Source organism: Hemicordylus capensis, chromosome 5 (genome assembly GCF_027244095.1).
Source record: "Hemicordylus capensis ecotype Gifberg chromosome 5, rHemCap1.1.pri, whole genome shotgun sequence".
Taxonomy (NCBI): Eukaryota; Metazoa; Chordata; class Lepidosauria; order Squamata; family Cordylidae; genus Hemicordylus; species Hemicordylus capensis.
In genome coordinates this window covers 74,947,220-74,961,498 of record NC_069661.1, presented here as the reverse complement: position 1 = coordinate 74,961,498, position 14,279 = coordinate 74,947,220, and the positions used below count along the sequence as shown (strand labels likewise).

Here is a 14,279-nt window from a genome sequence, read left to right as displayed (position 1 = left end):
GATCAAACTTCCCCAACACCATTACCACCTCCTCAGCGGCAAGACCAGACAAACCTGATGAAACTTGGCATGCTTTGTCAATTTCATCAGGCTGCTCTGGACTGACTGCCGGGGGGGGGGGGGCTTCCATTATTGTTTGTTTTATAAATGGTGGTGGTGGAGGCAGGGGATGGCAGATGCTGCTGAGGCCTGAGAGGGCTTTCTTCCCCTTTTCATAGGAACTAGTTAATATGCAATAACTATTATGCATGGGTAGCATCCCCCCCCCTGCAAGTCCTGCTATGCTGCCTCATCATGGTGCTCCCAGTAGGGTCACCCAAAGAGCGAAGGTCATCCTAGCTGCCCAGCTAAAGCAAACAGGCACCTATATTGGTGAGCAGCGATATAAGAAGGTGCTAGAGATGGAAGATCACTTCAGTGACAATGACAAGAGCATAATTTCATACTGTGCAGGAGAAGGCAATGGTAAACCACTCCTGTATTTTACCAAGAAAGCCACATGGATAGACAAAATAGAATGAATGTCGATGTAGTGCCAGATGATGGGCCCCTCAGGTCAGAAGGTGCTCAACATCAAGGAGAGCTGGTCTTGTGGTAGCAAGCATGACTTGTCCCCATAGCTAAGCAGGGTCCGCCCTGGTTGCATATGAAAAGGAGACTAGAAGTGTGAGCAGGGGCGTAACAAGGCTGGAGTGGGCCCAGAGACAAAATTTTAAAATGGGCCCCTCGCTGATACACACAAGAAGGGAGGCAAGGAGGGAGGCAGGGAGGGAGGGTCGAGAGACAGAGAGAGATACTAGCCAGGTCGAAGAAAGAAATACGAAGGAAGGATCATAATGAAGGAAGCTCTGCAGGTTTTGGGGAGTCATGACTTGCCTCTGGGGGGCCCCCAGGCAGCTGCCTCCCCTTGCCTAATAATAGTTACGCCCCTGAGTGTGAGCACTGTAAGATATTCCCCTGAGGGGATGGAGCCGCTCTGGGAAGAGCAGAAGGTTCCAAGTTCCCTCCCTGGCTTCTTCAAGATAGGGCTGAGAGAGATTCCTGCCTGCAACCTTGGAGAAGTCGCTGCCTGTCTATGAAGACAATACTGAGCTAGACTGACTCAATATATGGCAGCTTCCTATGTTCCTATGTAACATGCTACTGAGGAAGAGCTGAGGATCTCTCAGAGTACCAATGGTGTTTATGGCGTGGTTAGATTAAAGCCTTTTGGATGTCTTGTGGCTGATGTTGCCATGTGCGAAAAGAAAATCTGAAGCTGAAAAGACAGAATTACAATGGGAACATGGAACATAAGAAGCATGAATATGTGGAAGCTCGACACAGTGAAAGATGAAATGAATCAACTACAGATTGACATACTGGGCATCAATGAATTAAAATGGACTAGAATAGGAGACTTTCAGTCAGGAAATTATACTGTTTACTACTCAGGACACAAAAAGGAAAGAAGGTGTTGCTTTCATAGTCAGGAAGGATATAGCAATGACAGTACTTGGGTACAATGTGGTCAGTGACCAACTAATATTAATTACATTTCATGGACAACCCTTTAACATGACAGCTCTTCAAGATTATGTCCCAACGACTGATTCAGAAGAAGAAGAAGTTGATGAGTTTTTGCTCAAGTTCAGTCTGAAGTTGACAGAATATGCAAGCAAGATGTGCTACTGGTGGTTGGAGACTGGAATGCCAAAGTTGGAAATGGTCAGGGAGAAAACCAGTTGGATTGTATGGCCTTGCACAGAAATGAAGCAAGAGAATTATTAGTTTTTGCCAAGCCAATGATTTCTTTATTGCTAACACATTCTTTAAACAACCAAAGTGGCACCTATACATGTGGACATCACCAGATGGGGTACACAGAAATCAAATTCATTACATTATTGGTGCAAGGAGGTGGAAGAGCTCAGTTATAACAGCAAAAGCATGGCTGGGGGACAGTTATGGAACAGATCACAAACTGCTCATGTGCAAGTTCCAAGTCAAGCTAAAGCGGAAAAACAAAGCTCTCTAGTTTCCATGATACGATCTTGAGAATGTACCCACCATTTTCAAGATGAACATCAGGAACCACTTTGAAGTTCTGAACCTTATGGATAGGAAACCAGAGGAACTGTGGAATGAAATCAAAGAAGTTGTTAAGGACGAATGTGAAAAGAGACTGCCAAAGACCAAGAAACAGGAGAAAGCAAAATGGATGTCAGAACAGACGATGGAAATTGCCAAGAAGAAGAGAGAAGCCAAAGTCAAGAAAGATAAAGACTTCAGGAAGGAACTTAATAGGGAATTTCAGAAAGCTGTTAGAAGAGACAAGGAGCAGTACTACAATGACATCTGTAATAACCTCAGGAAGGAACTTAATAAGGAATTTCAGCAAGCTGTTAGAAGAGACAAGGAGCAGTACTACAATGACATCTGTAAAAACCTTGTGGATGGAAATAGACATGGAGAAACAAGGCAAGTTTTCCAAAAGATCTCTGAACTCAGAGGTTCCAACCTTGAAATGGTATGTTAAGGGATGCCAAAGGACAGATAGTAACTGATTTCAGAGAAGATCAAACAGAGATGGAAGGAGTATCCTGAAAATCTGTACAGCAGGGATGTCAACATCCATGATACTCTAGAAGATATTCCCTACTTGCAAGAACCTCTAGTACAGGAATATGAAGTTAGATCAGCACTCCAGTCATTACCAAATTGGAAGTCTACAGGAGTTGATGGAATAGCTACAGAAACATGGCAGGCAACAGAAGACGTATCAATTAAGGCTCTAACCAAACTATGCCAGCAAATTTGGAGAACGACACAATGGCCAATAGATTGGAAGAGGTCAGTAGACATACCCATACCAAAGAAAGGAGACTTAACCGATTGCGCAAACCATCGTACGATATCCTTAATTTCACATGCTAACAAAATAATGCTCAGGATCATCCAATGCAGATTAGAGTCCTAAGCAGAAAGGGAAATGCCAGATGTTCAAGTTGGTTTCAGAAAAGGCTGGGGAACAAGAGACATCATTGCTGATGCACGCTGGATAACTGAGAAAGCCAAAGAATACCAGAAAGAAGTCAATATGTGTTTTATTGACTACAGAAAAGCCTTTGATTGCGTCGACCATGTCAAGTTGTGGAATATCCTTAGGAAAATGGGTGTCCCAGAACATCTCATTGTTCTCATTAGAAACCTATATAGAGGAAACCACAGTCCAGACGGAACATGGTAAAACAGACTGGTTCCAGATCAGCAAAGGAGTAGGACAAGGCTGTATACTTTCTCCTTCTCTGTTCAATGTATATGCTGAACATATACTGAGAGAAGCTGGATTGGAAGAAGAGTGTGGTTTTAAAGTTAGAGGAAGAAACATCAATAATCTGTGCTACGCTGATGACACCACTCTGATAGCTGAAAATGCAGATGATCTGCAAGCTCTAGTAATGAAAGTCAAGGAGCACAGTGAAAAAATGGGACTACAAGACTTTTGAGGATACCATATACAGCCAGAAAAACAAATGGATCATAGAACAAAATCAATCTAATTTTCACTCGAGGCACAAATGACCAGGTTCAAACTATCACACTTGGGACACAATATACAAAGACCCAACTCCCTTGAGAAGTCCTGCTAGGAAAAGTTGAAGGAAAGAGAAGAAGAGGACGGCCAGCAGCAAGGTGGATGGATTTGAGTATGACAGCAATAAATGCACCACTGAGAGACCTTAAAGGCCAAGTTGAAGACAGATCATCCTGGAGAGAATCTATCTCTGTGGTCGCTAAGAGTCAACACCAACTTGACCACACTTAATCGATCAATCAGTAGGTAGCATCAGTGTATGCATGTAAACCATCTTGTAGTTTGGAAAAATATTTCCATAGTGTTTGTTGCACATCCACTCAGTATGCTGGCTGCCTTGTTTTGGTACTGAATTCCGTAACTCCTCTAGCATATAGAATATCTCACATTATAGTGTTTTCTACAATAGCTAGGTTTGTATGACATACCAACATAGAGAAAAATCTGCCTTACCATAAAAAAGATGTTCCTTGATTATGTTAGGCAAAGGCATCTTCAAAAATTGTGGCCAGTTGTGGGTAGTGGAAAATTTTTCCTTTCCTGACTCAGACCAGGTTATTATGGGATAATCTCCCTGATCAGTCTAAACCAGTTCTGAAGCATGAGGGAGACTTTAGTGCTGAATCATCCATTTCTTGCACTCTGAGAAGCAGACTGACTCGGTTTAAAAAATTTTAACTTTCCAAACCGAGAAAGAAAAAAAGAAAAACTCTTTAGAGGGAGGGGAGATATTCACTACTCTTGTCTCACCATAAAAAAGATACTCCTTGATTATGTTAGGAAAAGGCACCTCAAAAAATTGTGGCAGTTCTGCTACCGTACTCCATGGGAACCAAACCTGTCTTTCCTCTTGCTTGATAGACTGCTACCATTTATTCACTACAACCTTCACAATAATAGTTTTTTCTTCAACAGTTAATATTCACTGCCCTTAGTAGGTATATGCTGTAGGCTTGGCATGGGAATTACAATCGAGAGTTAGTTCACTCAGCTGGAAGGAAAAAAGTATTTAATATTTTTCAAAAGGTGATCCATTTAAAACAAAGAAGACTGCAGCCATTTAGCAATTCTGCAAATTAATTTTATTAATTTCCAGGATTGCTAAATGGCTGCAGTCTTTGATTATGCATTGGTCCTTAACTGTTGCCCTATACAGTTGTTTACAAAATCCAGTAAAATTCAAGAGATTTAATCCAGATTAAATTCAAGAGATAAGTAGAGTTATTGTGGCAATATCCTGCAGTTTTTCATAACTTGAAATTACATTGATATTGGAAAATGGATGTTACTTCACCCATCAAAATCATAATTGCAAATTAAAACTGAAAGTAGCAGAAACTGTATTTAAAACTGTAATCTTGTGCATGCTTATTTTACACTAAAGTCAGTGGGATTTGCTTCTGAGTAAATATGATATGATAGAGCTGTAGACAGTTTAATAAACTTTAATAATAAAGGGGGAAATGGAAGCATGTCTCATACGATAAATACCTCTTTATTGTGAGCAGCAGAATTTATTCAAATAGATCTATGCAGAGTACACACAGTTTCTTCAGGATTATTGTAGGTTGTATAATGTAGAGGCCACTAACTGACATCCAGATTAAGTCAATCAATACTAGTGCTCAGGAGTTACACTAAATGACTACTTAATTTCAATTGGCATAAAGTAGTCTGGATGTCAGACACTCTTCTGTAAAGAATATTGTGAGACTCCATGAAAGAGCAATATAAATGATAAAAAGGAGGAAAATAATTTGTTTACTGAAAGTCTATTTCAGTTTAAATTTTTTTAAAAGAATTTTTTAAAAAGAGATTTGACAGAGTTTGTTTTGAAAAGATAAGGCATTGAACAGATCATATTGAAGTATAACATACAGAGAAATAGTGTGTACCGCTTGGATGACTATTAAAACATTTGTAGCCTATAACATTTTCATTTCTCCAAATATTTTCTTCCTTTTAATAATCTTCAGCATCACCAGCACAGATGGCAAGCAAAGCTCTCTCATAGTGTCCAGAGGCAAAATGCTGGAAGATAAAATAATATTCATCAAAAGTTCTTCTTTTTTAAAAATTTCACTTTGTGTAAAGGCTGAAGGCTTTAAGGGCAAGGCTTCTGACAGATTTTTTTCTGGGTTTGGAATATGGGCAGTAGAACAACCAAGAAGAGTGAAGTTTGATGATTGACCTAGGACTGGCTTACCTGCTGATAAGAGAAGCCAGTGAATGATCATCAGTTGCTACTGAAGCTGTTCTTTCTTAATTTAGTTTCCATTTGGCTGTATAGGAAGTGGCACAGACAGGATGAGGAACAGCAGCAGCTTTAGCTGTGCAGGCACAATCTCACCTGGTCCCCACTGTAGCAGTTCCTCATCCTTCCTCTAGTACTTCACTGGCCAGACAGGAGGTAAATCAAGGAGTTCAAAGTGCAGTGGTGGACAGATAACACTCATAACTCTTAATTTACACCAGATGTTGGCCTTGTGGCATGTCCTGGACTGAGCATGAACCAAGAACATATCTAGAATAACTATATCAGAGGAAAGGCTCCTTTGAAGTGCAGATCCCCTCTCCCCACCCCAGCATTTGAGGAGTAAAGGTAAAATGTGCCGTCGAGTCAGTGACAACTCCTGGTGACCACAGAGCCCTGTGGCTGTCTTTGGTAGAATACAGGAGGGGTTTACCATTGCTATCTCCCGTGCAGTATGAGAGGATGCCTTTCAGCACCTTCCTATACTTCTGCTGCCCAATATAGGTGTTCCCCATAGTCTGGGGAACATAACAGTGGGGATTTGAACCAGCAACCTCTGTCTTGCTAATCAAGTCATTTCACCACTGTGCCATTAGGTGGCTATTCGAAGAGTACCCCCACCCCATGTTACTGAACTTCCCCACAAAATATATTTGTCTTCCCTCAAAACGTTTTTCTGCTTCCACTAAAAAAAGTTTTTAAAAGTTTAAAAAGTTAATCAAGGAACTGCTCCTCAAGCTTTTTCTCTGGTATCCTGTGGCCACTGATAGAAAGAATCTGTGTGCACTATATTTAGTAGGGATGTGAGAGCTGACTCGGTCCAAGTCCAAACGTGGATCAGTTCAAATTGAACTGGTTCGGAACTCTACTGTTAAAGGGGGCTGTTCTACGGGTAGAGGGGGCGGAAGAGAAGTAAATAGTTACTTAAAAGTGCCACCGGCGGTGGCTTCCCCCTCATCCCCGCTGGAGGCAGGGCTGGCCGTGGCCCAATTCAGGCCTTTGCGTATGCATGGAGGCAATTTTAGTGACCACTGCACATGTGCAGAGGCCGTTTGCATGACCATTTGCATAAATATCAATTTGGGAACCCAGCAATTTGGGAGTTCAGCAATTTGGAAATTGTTGGTCTAAAGGGTTCCATATATTGTGTTGTGTGTGTGAGTTGTTTTAAGCAGAGGAGAGGTATAGGATGGCCTGAATTTGGGGTAAGGTTAAAAATATTTTTACTTTTTGTTCTTTCAGTTCTGAATGGGTATTTATGGCATACTAGCTTAGGTGGCTGTCTACTGTATTTCTCAGTGGCTGGATTATTCTAAACTTCACATCTGCATCTATATATCCCACAGCAATTAAAAATATGTTGCAGACTTACTTTGATATCATGAAAAAGTGATTTTCCATATCTCTCCTTGTACCGTTGTCTTATATTCATCAGGTCTATTTCACTTCTGGCAATCAGAATCCTTATAATTGTTTTGTTATGGAATCCTAGCTCCTAAAGGGCAATAAAGATATTTAACTAATGTGTTCATCAGTTTTCTACATGTTATGGAAATCTGTAAGAACTCTGTCCAAAAGAAATACAGATGTGAGAAATGTTGATTGAAGCTTTTACTGTACTGTTGTTACGGGATTTTGATTTGGGCCTGACTGTACACCCCGAAGCAAGATGGTTGGCATAGATTGACCTTTGTCTGAGATGTACTAGTCCAGGAATAAAGCACTGTAGTTAGGAATAAGCTAGGATGCCCTGGAAGAAAAGAAGCACAGCAAATGATTCTTATTCCTTGGAGAGTCCAACAAAAGCTGCCAGGCCCCTTAAAAATCAGGCTGACTGCATGGATATTTCCTGACAGTCCTGAGAACTTAGACAAGTCTCAATTTGCCTAGTCTGCCTAAGTCACCACATTACCTGCATCCCTTCATGTACAAGCCTATGTTCCAGTTCCTCTTGGATCTGCCCTAAAGCCACAGGGCTCCCCTAATCTCTGGAATTTCTCCATGGGATTTCTTCTGACATGTTCTCAAACCCCCATCTTTCCTGGGGCTCCTGTCTAACACCATTTGAATCCCTTTTGTTTCCTTAAACATGTCTATTGCTTTCCTTCTGGAAGTGCCAAAGGGCAAGCATCACCATGGGAAACTCACCTGGACCTCCTCTTCAAACGATAAGTATCACAATTAAAAACCCAAGAAAGTAGCAGGTCTGAGGAGTCGTTCTGGAACCTGTCAGATTCTTCAATTCAGCTCACCTGGATAGAGGGCAACCCTCCCATCCATGGCCCTTGGGAGACCTTTATATCATTTTCCCATTCCCTCCTTCCCATCTTATGTGTGATGAGGTATGTGTCTGTGGGTAGTGAGAGTACTAACCAGTGTGTTTTTAACCTGAAAAGCAGGGGAAGAAACCAGCTCCATTCTCTAGAAGGAGGGACTCAGTGCCAACTCTCTTCCCCAGAATAAATCTGTTACCAATAAAGTTAGAGAAGGGACCAGCCCTTCTTTGTAGTAAACAGAATAAGAAAAGAATCCCCGTGGGGACCCTCAACCCAAAGTCAACCCCTAGACTGCAACTCATGAAATTGAGATTGAGCAAATAGAGAATGCTGTAGCTGATAAGAAGCCAATAGGAAGAGCGATGTTTTCTGATGCCCAGGCATCAGCGAGAAGAGAGACATCTCGAGCATGACTTGTCCTCTTAGCTAAGCTGGGTCTGCCCTGTTTGCATATGAATGGGAGACTAGATGTGTGAGCATCTAAATAAATAAATACTGTAAGATATTCCCCTTAGGGAATGGAGCTGTTCTGGGAAGAGCATCTAGGTTCCAAGTTCCCTCTCTGGCATCTCCAAGATAGGGCTGAGAGAGATTCCTGCCTGCAATCTTTGAGAATTCGCTGCCAGTCTGTGTAGACAAGACTGAGCTAGATGGACCTATAGTCTGAACCAGTATATGGCAGCTTCCTATGCTCCTATGTTCCAATGGCAAACCACCCTATCAGAAGTTTTAAAGTGAGCAATGGAGCAAGCTCCATTGACTCAGGAAATAATTTTCCTTCCAAAGGCATTCAAGTGATATCCCTTTAAATCTAAGCAAGTCCCAGTCACCTGCACCTAAGCCGCGTTCTCCAGTTGTAAAATTCCCCAGTATACTAAAATGGCCCTCTACTCCATTAGTGGTGCTCACCTGGCCAACCAGGGTCCACCTTCAACTCATGTTCTCAGTCCCAGAACACACCACTTCCCCCTCATTTACATGGCTCTATTATTTATTTATTTTTTATTTTATTTATTTGATTTATATACCGCCCTTCCAAAATGGCTCAGGGCGGTTTACAATTAAAACAAGCCACTAAAACAATAAAAACTAAAACAAATTAAGAACAATATAGCAATTAACAATATAAAAGCATTTTAAAATAGGATTAAACAGTTTACAGTAATTAAAAGCCCCCAAATCGGGTTAAAAATTTAAAAACCCTGGAAAGCCAGGCCAAACAAATACGTTTTAAGGCTTAAACTAGTTCCGCAACAGGGAAAACCAACTAGCAGCTTTTCCTTCCAAGAACCAAGTCTTTCCTCTCTGTCCTTTCTTAAACCGTTTATCAGAACTTGTTTGGGCTTCCTTGTCAATGTGCTCCTGGTTCCCTGACTCTTGGTGACAAGAGTTTCCTTTCCTGTTTCCTCTCCCAAATCTTGGGCTTTACTTACTTCCTTCCCTGTTCCCTTCTCTAGTTCCTCAACCTGATTGTTTCCAATTTTGTCCAGTTGGGTCCAGTGCTTTTTTGTCATACTCCAGGATCTGGTATGGCCACTCCCCCTTGCGTGGCCACACAACGGGGTGTGGTCCCACCCTTGCATGCTTGCATGGCCACGCTCCTTGGTGGGCATGCAGGGTGTGTGGCCAAGCTCCAAGAGTGCCTGGCATGACACTCAGAAAATCACTCCCTGCCAGGTAACTCAGTGGCTGGAGGGGTTTGCCTTCCCTGGCAGGGAGTAGTTTTCGAAAACCACACTGGGCACTTTCAGAGCACCCTGTGTGTGCAACGATTCCCGGCACTGCGATCTTCATTCCTCTGCATGGAATGAAGGCAAAGCCCTCCTCACCATCATTATCCTCGGTGGGGAGTGAGTTCCTGGGTGTGGCCTCAGATGATTTAGGAGTTTGGGGGCAGGGCATGGTGCCAGTAGGTGCTGGTACTCCATACCAATGCGTGAAGGTGAAGTTGCGCCGTCGAGTCAGTGTGGACACCTGGTGACCACAAAGCCCTGTGGTTTTCTTTGGTAGAATACAGGAGGGGTTTACCATTGTCATCTCCTGTGCAGTATGAGATGATGCCTTTGAGCACCTTCCTATATTGCTGCTGTTGGGTTAGGGATAGTCCCATAGTCTGGGAAACATACCAGCAAGGATTCGAATCGGCAACCTCTTGCTCACTAGGCAAGTTACTTCCCCGCTGTGCCATTAGGTGGCAGAAAAGCCCTGGTTGCATCTGTCCCTATTTTCCAATGCCTCCTATTTTGTCAACCAACCCCAGCTTGTGTCTTTTCTTCCGAACTTGATTAAATCAGTCTCTGTTTCTGATTCCCCGTTTGTGTTTCATGCCTGGGTTAGTCTGTTTCCACCTCCACTCTCTCCCTCACTCACTTCCCTTTCCCTCCCTCTTTAGTACATATAGGTAGTGGTATGCATGGTCCGGTAGAAGCCTGGTCCGGCACTTGCGGGGGTGTCTCTTTAAGGGTGGTGGTGGTAGTACTCCCCCCCCCCGCCGCTCTTCCCCCTCCAGCGCTGGTGCTTTTAAGAATCTTCTTGGGGCGGCAGAGTTCCTCCCTGCCGCCCCTGCCCCCGTCGTTGTCCGTCAATGCCTTAAATGAAGAAGAGCTGGTGGAGCGCATGTGCCCTTCGTGGTGCGCGCGCTCGTCTCCACCGCGGGCACGTGTGCGCCGCATGATGTATGCGGCACGCCCGCGCCCGCAGCGGATACAAGCGCGCGCGCCATAAAGGGCACATGCGCTCCGCCAGCTCTTCTTTATTTAAGGCATTGACGGACAACGACGGGGGCAGGGGTGGCAGGGAGGAACTCTGCCGCCCCAAGAAGATTCTTAAAAGCACCAGCGCTGGAGGGGGAAGAGTGGCGGGGGGGGGGGTAAGTACTACCACCACCACCCTTAAGTATTAGTGCCTAGACATATGTTTCATCCTACATGTTCTAAGACATGTGGGAATGTCCTGGGTGATTCACATGACTTTTATGTTTTCTATCTCATTCTGTATTCATTAAAATATTTTTGATTTTGAGCCTGTCAGTGTCTATTTCTTTTGGGAAACTGCCTGTTTTATAATCTTTGACTTTCTATATAATAATAATAATAATAATAATAATAATAATAATAATAATAATAATAAATACTATATTAAATACTAATATTCTTATTAGTATTAGTATTATGAATATTTATATACCGCTTTTCAACAAAAGGTCCCAAAGCAGTATAAATAGCGAAATAAAAATAAATAAAGATGGACCCCTGTCCCCAAAGTGTTCAAAATCTAAAAAGAAATATGATAGACTCAAGCAATAGCCATTGAAGGGATGCTGTGCTCAAACTGGATAGGGCCAGATGCTCTCCCCCTGCTCAATAAAGCAGTGTGCACACAAGCCTGAAATTGGCCTGTGTGCCTCATTTGGAGGCAGGCAGGGCCGAAGAAGGGAGTTTTTTGCCCTCTCTTCCTCCTGGCTCCTCCCCTCCCTCCTTCTAGAGTTATACATACAGTTGGATGCACTGAGTGGCTGGTGGCCAGGCCACGGCAGTGAGTGCTCTGTCCAGGCTTTCTTTAGGTAGAAGTCTGCGCCCGTCCCACTTGTCAGAGCACTGCCCACCCCAGGGAGCCATTCCCTTCATAGTTTGGGAGGCAGTAGAGCTGCTCTCTCCGACGTCCCACTCTGCCATTGCTCAGTGGCAGCTTAAATTTTTTTTAAAGTGTCAAAAAGCAGGAGAAAAGGTGTCCTGAATGGGATGAGCATTTCCCTACTGACGGTCAGGACGTCCTGCATAGTGCGGGACAGTTGGCAACCTTATAAACCACTTCTACCAAGAAAACCACATGGCTCTGTGGTCGCCAGGAGTTGACACTGACTCGATGGCACAATCTTTCCTTCCTTTCCTTGCTCAGTTAGCAGGGTTCTTAAAGAGGGGCACAACAGCTCTCCCTGGTGCTTACACTATACTGGATGGTCTTAGTTTGAAATTCTGCATTGTGCTTACTCAGGTATCAAACAAGTATTTGTACTTGGAGCCAAATTAGATGGTACATTAAACATGTCCTGGGACCAGTGTTCCTTCTAACAGGGATTCCCAGATGTTGACTACAACTCCCAGAATTTCCAGCTGCAATGGCTTTTGCTTGGGATTATGGGAGTTGTAGTCAGCAACATCTGGGAACCTCTGTTAGAGGCAATACTGCTTGAGACCTAACATAACTTTTCTTTTATAAATAAGAAGTGTTGGGGCCCCCAGTGCAGATCAGAACCATGGCATAGGGGAGCAAGGCGTTAATTTTTTGTTTCTGCTGCAAAACCCTTCCTCTTCCACACAGTCACTACTTTCCCCAGCACATTTTGAACAGCACAATCCTACACATGAGTCCATTGAATTCAATGGAGCTTATTCCAGGTAAGGCTGTAATAAGGTTGCAGCTTGTGCAGAGTTCAAGAAGGTGAGAACAGGATAACCAATACCAGAAACTTGAATTGTTTCTAGACAAGTTGTGTTTAACTTTGTGTTTGTGGAACAATGGTGACATCTAGTGGGAAAGCTATTACAAATAGCATTTCATTGGCCTAGATATGCCACTTGTTGAGACATTGTTATTTTTTCCAAAGTTACAAGATGCATTTATCTGTTCTGGAGAATACAGCACTGAAAGGCTTATGACCTTTCTCCAGGAGAAGGCAGAGAAGGATCTGACTCTTACAATGAATACGTCAGTAAGAACTGTCTACATCTTTGTGTTTTACAAAGGGAAAGCCTTCCTAAGTCCTAATTCACACAAGTGGCTAAGGTATCTAAAATGGTAACTAAACTGTCTAAAATTGTAACTAGATTGTAACATGTGTACTTACACATTCTTCTTAAAACATTAAAGGAGGGCATTTATTTGCTGCATCCCGATAGAACATGGGTGCTAATATGGATACCTGCTGAGATTCAGAGCAATCCGCTTGTAGTGCACCAGGAAGATGTACCTGTGTGATGGAGAGCTTCCCCACCACCAGGGGCGTAACTACAATAGGGCAAGGGGAGACAGTTGTCTGGGGGCCCACTGCCTTGGGGGCCCCCCTAGAGGCAAGTCACATGACTGACTCTCCCAGCCGCTCACCTGCCCGGGCTTCCTTCAGTTGTATTCATCCTCCAAAATTGATGTGAGTGTTAAAACCTGGAGCTACCAGAACAGCATGTCTTTCTCTAGTACCATTAAGGGGGGGGGGGTTTAAAATCTTGTCTCTGGGCCCACTCCAACCTTGCTACACCCCTGCCCACCACTGCTGCAGCTGCTCTGCCCTCAGGGACATATTTGTGGAAGCAAAAAGGGACTTTTGCAGAGAAGGAGAGAAGCAAAAATTACTTCCCCACCCCACTCACACATGCTGAGCTGTAGAACAAGCCTTTGCCACAGCTGCTCTCCAGCCCTTCTCCTATTGCACAACATGTGGGACAATGAATGCAGCTGAAAGTTGTCCAGATTATGTTTTTTTCCAGGTTGTGGAGCAGACTGTTGCATATTGGTACCTAATTTGTAAGTTCATATTTGTTTGTACACCAGAAGGAGAGAATCCCTGAAGAATGGATTTTCAATCAAATATAAAGGTTATACATATATATATAATCTGTATGTAATAGATGGGTTTGCAGTTTACTGCAGAACCTCAACTACCTAAATATAAATCATGCAGATTTTAAAAAATCCATTCATTCTTCTGTGCCTCCCATAGCAGCACAGCTAAAGGTAAAGTGTGCTGTCGAGTCGGTGTCGACTCCTGGTGACCACAGAGCCCTGTGGTAGGGATGTGCACAGAACCAGTTCGGAGGCCCTTTATGGGCCTCCAAATTGGTTCAAAGAACCAGCAGTTCCACCGGTTCAAAGGTGGTGGGGGTGCTGCTTTAAGAGGACTTTAAGGGGACTTCCAGCCATATCTGGCCAATGAGGGCAACAGGACAGCTGGGAGGTATGCTGCTGCCCCGATCAGCTTTCTTAACAAAGGACGCTGGCAGGGGGAAAGCAGCGGGAGGGGTGAGTACACCCTCCCCCACTCTTAACCCACCCCCCCGGCTGCTTTCGAACCGCCCTGTGCAGTTTCGTGCACATCCCTACCCTGTGGTTGTCTTTGCTGGAATATTGGAGAGGAGGGGTTTACCATTGCCATCTCCTGCGCAGTATGAGATGATGC

The 14,279-nt window shown here is 43.5% G+C and overlaps 1 protein-coding gene across 4 annotated transcripts in view; it reads right to left on the bottom strand.

Moving 5' to 3' along the window:
- Nucleotides 1–5,095: 5,095 nt before the first annotated feature.
- Nucleotides 5,096–14,279, bottom strand: part of ANXA10 (annexin A10) — a 42,266-nt gene continuing 33,082 nt past the window's right edge. For all 4 annotated transcript variants that reach the window (XM_053257013.1, XM_053257016.1, XM_053257015.1 and 1 more), the window contains 2 exons: nucleotides 7,204–7,326; nucleotides 5,096–5,608 (listed from right to left, as the gene is read on the bottom strand). In XM_053257013.1, the coding sequence (XP_053112988.1) occupies nucleotides 5,540–5,608; nucleotides 7,204–7,326 (192 nt within the window). In that variant the 3' untranslated portion in view covers nucleotides 5,096–5,539. The remainder of the gene's footprint in view (nucleotides 5,609–7,203; nucleotides 7,327–14,279) is intronic.